The following is a 6,509-nucleotide window of genomic DNA, read 5'->3' on the forward strand; positions in this document are numbered from 1 at the left end:
CTTGTAAACTAATTAATGTATAAGATAATCGATTATTATCTATATTTTTTATATGAATCAATTAGTTATACACGGAAAAGTAACATTAATCAATTATCTACCACTTTTCATAAATAAAAAAAGAAGAAGAAGATTATAGTACATGTCCAAACAAAGAAAGCAGAAGAAACAAGTACTCCATATGAAAACAAACTCTATATACAAATACAAATGACACTATGATAAAATATTTTACCTTGTCTTTCTTCACACTTATGTGAGAAAAGAAAAAAAAACAATTCACTCTCACTTTTCTCTTTCCTTAAATCAGTATACTCACCTAAATTCAAACACGGTTGACACTTACTCTTCCATATGCTTAAAAAATATCACAATTGAAAACAAAACGGATGTAAGAGTGCATCATGATGGAGAAGAAAGTGATAGGAGCACTGGCACAATTCATAAGAAAGAATATTTTAATTTTTTTTCTTAATATAGGGTGCAGTTACTAATTATGGGGATGCAGGAAACAAAAGCCCATTACATTTTTCGTTGAATTTAATGCGCTTTCTAGAATAGTAAGAAGGCTTCTTCTTCCTGCACCCCCACGTTTTTCTTCCTGCACCCCCACAATTTTAAATATTCCAACATTAACCTTGACCTATAATTTCAAAAGGGGCTACCGGATATCGGGATCCGGTAATATATTCTGGATTCATGAATCTGGAATTGATTAAATTGTGTTTTCCGGATGAGGGGATGTTTTGGAAGGTAAAAGATCATAAATTGTTGTTTTCCGGAGTGTTGAATCCGGAAGTGTAAATTGCATTACAGGTTGGTGGATCCGGAATTGTTTTTTTGTGTTATGGATTTCTGAATCCGGAATGGTCTTTTTGAATTATGGATTGTTGGATCCGGAATAATGTTTTTGACTTATGGATTCATGGATCCGAAATGCAATGATTTTGTTTCATTTTTTATTTTATTTGTAGAAGCATGGTTAGTAGTGATTAATTTGAACAAGAATTATATGATGGGGTTGATTTGTGGGATGATGATAATATTGAGAAGTCATTATCCATGTTCTTCATGTTTTTCATCTTCATTAACATGTCTTCTTCTAACAAAGGTTGTGGGATGTAGACGATTACCTTGTGAACCTCCTCCCTTAGTCTTCACCATTACTGTTCAATTACACCATTCAAGTTAAACCAAATTACAAACTAATGAATAAGATGTTGAACCAATACAAACAAAAAGCAACAAATATAAAATTCTATTGAAACCAAAAGAGAGAGAAATAAAAAGCATTGTATCATTTCTACTAAACAAATATAAATAAACTATAGACCAAAAAAAAATATTAAAAGAAGAAAAAAAGAAGCTCATTGCAAATCATATTTGAAGATAGAAAAAATCTTTTGATGAAGTTTTATATGTTGAAGAAAGGATGACCATAAAAACAAATTCACAAATTCAGAACCTTCCCGGATCCACAAATTCGGAACCTTTCTGGATCTACAAATTCGTAATCTTCCCAGAACCACAAATTTGTAATCTTCCTGGAACCACAAATCCAGGATTTTACCAGAAGCAAAAATTCAAGATTTTACCATATTTTGTGATCCGAAATTCTATCGGATTCTATAATCTGGAATGGAAGAAAACACTTACGAAACAAAAATCCATAAAAAAAACGAATGTGCAGATCCAAAAGCAAAGAAATTTACTTACCTTTGTCAAAAGCACTGTAAATCACAAACAAAAAATGTGTGATTGAAAGAGAAGGATTTGGAGGTGTCACACTACTGCTAGAACATGAAAGCGTGCTACTACTGGAACATGAAAGACACGGCTGCGCAAGAGAGCATCCTTGTCTGCACCTCTTTAGGGTTTTTTTAGATTAAGAATATTTTTGGAATTTTAAAAACTAATAAGGGTGATTTAGTCTTTTCATAAGAGCGTGGGTGCAGGAAGAAAAATGTGGGGGTGCAGGAAGAAACTGCCTAGTAAGAAACACTTGAAAATAAAATAAAAACCAGAGCCCATCTACAATAAGTATTTTATATAAATTTAAGTGAACATTTTAGAGATTTTTTTATAGAATAGAATTTACTATTTTCATATTCTCTTTCTTTCCTTAGATTGTGATTTTCATTGATAACTATTAAGTAGAAAAGTCTACCCTTTACTTTCTTACTTCTACTCGACCATTTTGTTTTAAAAATAAAATTTAAATTTATAATAAAATTACTAACAAATTATTCATGCTGTTTTTTATTATTTAAGATACGTGAAAATGAATTTTCTTTTATTCGTAATTATAAAGTATAAAAGTTTCCCTTCATTTTCATATCTATACATTAATTTTTATTTAAAAGATTTAATTTCAAATGAAAAAGGGTTTAGAGTTTAAAATATATCTCTTTATTAATTATTATAGGTTATAATAAAAATTATAATGGATTAAAAAGAATTTCAAAATATTAAAGAGAAAAATGTGGCGTCGCCCAGATTCGAACCGGAGACCTTCAGTGTGTTAGACTGACGTGATAACCAACTACACCACGACACCGTTTTGTTGTTTGTTTTCTATTTTGTATATATCACAAATATAACATAAAAGTTATATACCCCGTATCTCAAGTTATTCTTGTGAGGGTAACGTATCGAAAAGACGAAGTAGAAGAAGAACAATGCTCCGTTCAACTACATTTCCGGCACCGTACAATTCGGTACCTATTCTCTCTCGAGCTCACATGTGTCACTCTCTGGCTCCCTCACGTGCCGTTAGTTCTCATTTCTCTTTCGTTTCGAAGTTCGTGTTCCGACAATTCCGGCAACCCTGCGCGAAGCGTTCCGGCAGCGCGTTTGTCGCGGTCGCCGCGAAAAAGAAACTTACTGGAGGCTCTGAAATCACCGTGGCAGATGATGGTTTAGACGAGGAGGAGTACGACGATGATTTAAGTGATGAATTGGGCGAAGAAGAAGAATTTGATTATGATGACGATGATGAGGGGATGCTTCCGTTGGAGAAGATGGATAAATGGTTCGAGAAGAGACCAAAGGGCTTTGGTGAAGGGAAAGTGTACGACACTTCAGTTGAGGATAAGCTGCTCGAGGAAATTCAGCAGAGTAGAGTAGCTCAGGCTGAGAACTTGAAGAGGCTTAAGAGCAACCCTGTGAAGCATGCTTCCAATGAAAAAGATGAAAAGAAGAAAGGTTAGCCACTGATAATCCGTTTTTTGGGTTGTTTTGTTCAAATTAGTTCATAGTTGATTGGTTTGGTGAAATTATTCGGTTATTTGCTTTGGGGTTATGTTCATGCCTTTAGTCATGTGTTGTGTTTCTTGCCAGTGTTTGTGTAAAGCGTTTTGTTTTTTCTTTTCGTTCGTGCATGTCAACCTGTGTAGATATTGCTGTTTGAGTTTTGTTGTGTGACTGGCTACTACAAAAGGCAATTGCTTAGGTGTTTTTGGTACTGTTTTTTTAATTAGACTTGAAGTTTAATTTTGGATAATTTATGTTGTCCTTTAATACAAAAATTGTGCTATGCACGCGACAAATCTAACTCTAATGGGAGAATAATACCAAAAACAAGAAACTATATCTACATTTTGTCCATGGCTAGATAAGCCTTTTTTTCCATGTGTTTGGTTACATGAGTAAATGTATATGCATTGAAGAATGGTATCGGCACTCTCTTCTGGAAACTGAATTTTGTTGTTAGTCCCATAGGATTTTGGCTTTTGTTTTATTTGAATAAACTTCATTAAATTACTAATAAGAAAGAAAAGAAAGAGGTAAAATAAAGGGGACTTTTTCACAAGTTCAAATTAACTTAGACTTTTCAATATTTATTGTAATTTATGCACACGATATTTTTTTTATGAAAAGTTCATTTCATTTTACATTCTTATATTCTTTTCTCGTAAGTGCTCATGGAGAAGTTTATTTCAAACAAGATCAAATGTTGTGTGAATAAGGTGGAATTCACCTGATATTGCTGTGTTTTAAACAGTGATTCTGTTCATCGTGGAATGCACTAACTACATTGTTTTACGGTGACTGAGACAAATTTAAAGACTTGTGAGAATAAATGCTGGGGTCAAGTATCATATATTCTGTGTTGTTGTCTGTTGGCTTTTGGATAAAAGACAAATCAATGCCCGAAGTATTGAGTTGCAAAGTGTTTGCTTTTAATTTATTACACTGAGCCTAAGATTTGAAATCTGGCGATCTATTTACATGGAACTTTGCAGATGCCAAAGTGGTTCCAATTGGAAGTCGAGTGCAATTGGTGAACCTACCAAAGAAAAAAAACATCCTTAGAGATCTGAAATCAGCTTTGCAAGGGATTCCGGGCATAATTAATATTGTCCCAGCTGTTATTGGAAACAAAAAGACAAGGGATCCAATCTGCAAAGGTTTTGCTTTTGTTGATTTCAAGCGTAAAGACGATGCAGTTAGGTGAGTTATATTATAACCTCAATATTGTGTCTGCTTCCAACCCCCAACCCCAAGAAAATAATAATGGAGAATAAGGGAAGAGTAAGTTTAGTCTATTTCATGAAGTGCAAGATGTTCTGTAATAAGAAAATTAAGAGAGTGGTTATTTTTTTCATTGAAGCTTCTTCTTGTTACTTTAACTGGCTAAAATGAAATTGGCGAATATGTGTGACATAAGGATCTATGCAATTTTTAATTGTTGTGTTTTTGTTATTGAAAGAATTTCCTGCTGGGACACATGTTGAAGTTGTTTTTACTGTGCTAGTATCTTACTAATTCCATTGTTCTGTCCCTCAGGTTTGTGGAGTTATACACAGGACAAACTATAACATTTGGGAAAATTCAGAAGCAGATTAAATGCGAGCTTCTAAATGCCCATTCTTCATCTCCACCTCTGAAAATAAGTGAAAACCTAAGTGCTGCTCCAGAAAACATGGTCACCACCTTTGAAGAAGATTCAAACGAGGATTCCAACAGCGATGATGATTCTGCCCTCAGTTCATGGGATGAAACCAATTCAGATGATTTGGATGACCTGGACAATCTGATGGATGGAGAAGAACAGGAAGACGATGGGGGTATTCAAGAGTCAGTCACTGCTTTGAGAGTGGATGATGATGATAGTGCGGAATTGAGGATCAGTCCTGAAACTAATTCACCTCCCTCAGAGCAGGTTGACAGAAACTCCACAGCGGAAGCCAAGGTTAAACAAGAAAATGCGCGAAAGAAAAAACCAACTTCCAAAGAGAAAGCCAAAAAAGATTTGAATGTTCCTGGATCCTCAAGAAGGTGATTTCCCTGTGCATTTTAATGTAGCCTTAGCACGACTTTCATGCTTTTGTGTTGTTTTCTCATGTGTTCTTGTTTGATTCTGGTGCAGGTTAAAGATAAGGGAGAAGGCTGTATTAAGTAGTGTTTTCTCCAAGTACGGATTAAAAGCTACACTTGCTTCAAAAGATAGTTAGTATTTGCTAATGAGCTGAGATTGGCATAGTCTAAATCTTAACACACAAGTACGGTCCAAAAACTAAAGTCGTATTCATGCAATGGGACTTTATAGTTGACCATGGATATCAGTTTTAGATTTAGTGCGGAATCAAATTGTAGCATAGGAGTATTGTCGAAAAATTTGGTGATCCTATATTATTGTTTTTATGAATATCAAAGCATTCTTTTGTTGGCATTTCAATGCATTGGTGGGATTTGAGGGGTTTTAGTGTATAGTTCCACGCAAGGGGGAAGTATAAGTAAAATATTCCAGTTGGACTAAATATCTATCACTTTTGTATCACTCCTGTCCTTCAATCTAATATCATTCCCAACATTGTCTTTCTAATTCCACTTATGGTAGTTTTATTTACACACACACACACACACATATATATATATATATATATATATATATATATATTTGTTGAACATTTTTATTTTCTAATTCCTCTTATATTAATGCATGAGTTTTTGATTTTTGTAATTAGCCATAAGTATCGTTATAAAGTAACAACTACGAGCTTAGCTTCTGTTTCATAATTTCTTTTTGCTTTTAAAATGAAAAACAAACGTGTTTGAGTAGTTTATTTCTAAAGGCTTTTTTTTAAAACAAATTTTAATTAAAAAAATTTAAACTTAAAAATGGAAATAATTATATGATTTTTTTCACTTTTACTTTGTTTTAAATTTTAGAAACAAGGAAACGTGCATGCAGTGAAAATGTGTTTCCATAAAATTAATGACATAAATACGAGGAAGAAATGGACTGTGTAGAAATTGAGGCCATGAGGTACGTGACGGAATAAGTTTCATTAATGACAAGTGTGCTGTTATCGAAAGACGATTTACCGACTAATCCAATTTCAGTCATGGAAATTTTCTGCCACTACTTCAAGTTGGACTTGGGGAGGTCGCCTCCTTGAAGAGCATTTTTGCCATTTTATAAGACCATTTCTTCCAACATCAGGATTTTCTGCCACTTCCATACGCAACGTGGAAATACATTTTTACTTTTTTTTGTCACTCTC

General features: G+C 33.7%; 1 protein-coding gene and 1 non-coding gene across 2 annotated transcripts; one reads left to right on the forward strand and one right to left on the reverse strand.

The window, feature by feature from the left end:
• Positions 1-2,483: 2,483 nt before the first annotated feature.
• On the reverse strand, positions 2,484-2,557 carry TRNAV-AAC (transfer RNA valine (anticodon AAC)). Its single transcript has one exon. It is a non-coding gene; the product is annotated as a tRNA-Val (tRNA).
• Positions 2,558-2,628: 71 nt separating this feature from the next.
• Positions 2,629-5,827, forward strand: LOC137810665 (uncharacterized). The gene is made up of 4 exons (XM_068612052.1): positions 2,629-3,204; positions 4,245-4,452; positions 4,789-5,280; positions 5,372-5,827. The coding sequence occupies exons 1-4, from the start codon at positions 2,679-2,681 to the stop codon at positions 5,454-5,456; spliced, it is 1,311 nt and encodes a 436-aa protein (XP_068468153.1). The 5' UTR covers positions 2,629-2,678; the 3' UTR covers positions 5,457-5,827.
• Positions 5,828-6,509: the final 682 nt, after the last annotated feature.

The sequence above is a fragment of the Phaseolus vulgaris genome, chromosome 2, assembly GCF_000499845.2.
Source record: "Phaseolus vulgaris cultivar G19833 chromosome 2, P. vulgaris v2.0, whole genome shotgun sequence".
NCBI lineage: Eukaryota > Viridiplantae > Streptophyta > Magnoliopsida > Fabales > Fabaceae > Phaseolus > Phaseolus vulgaris.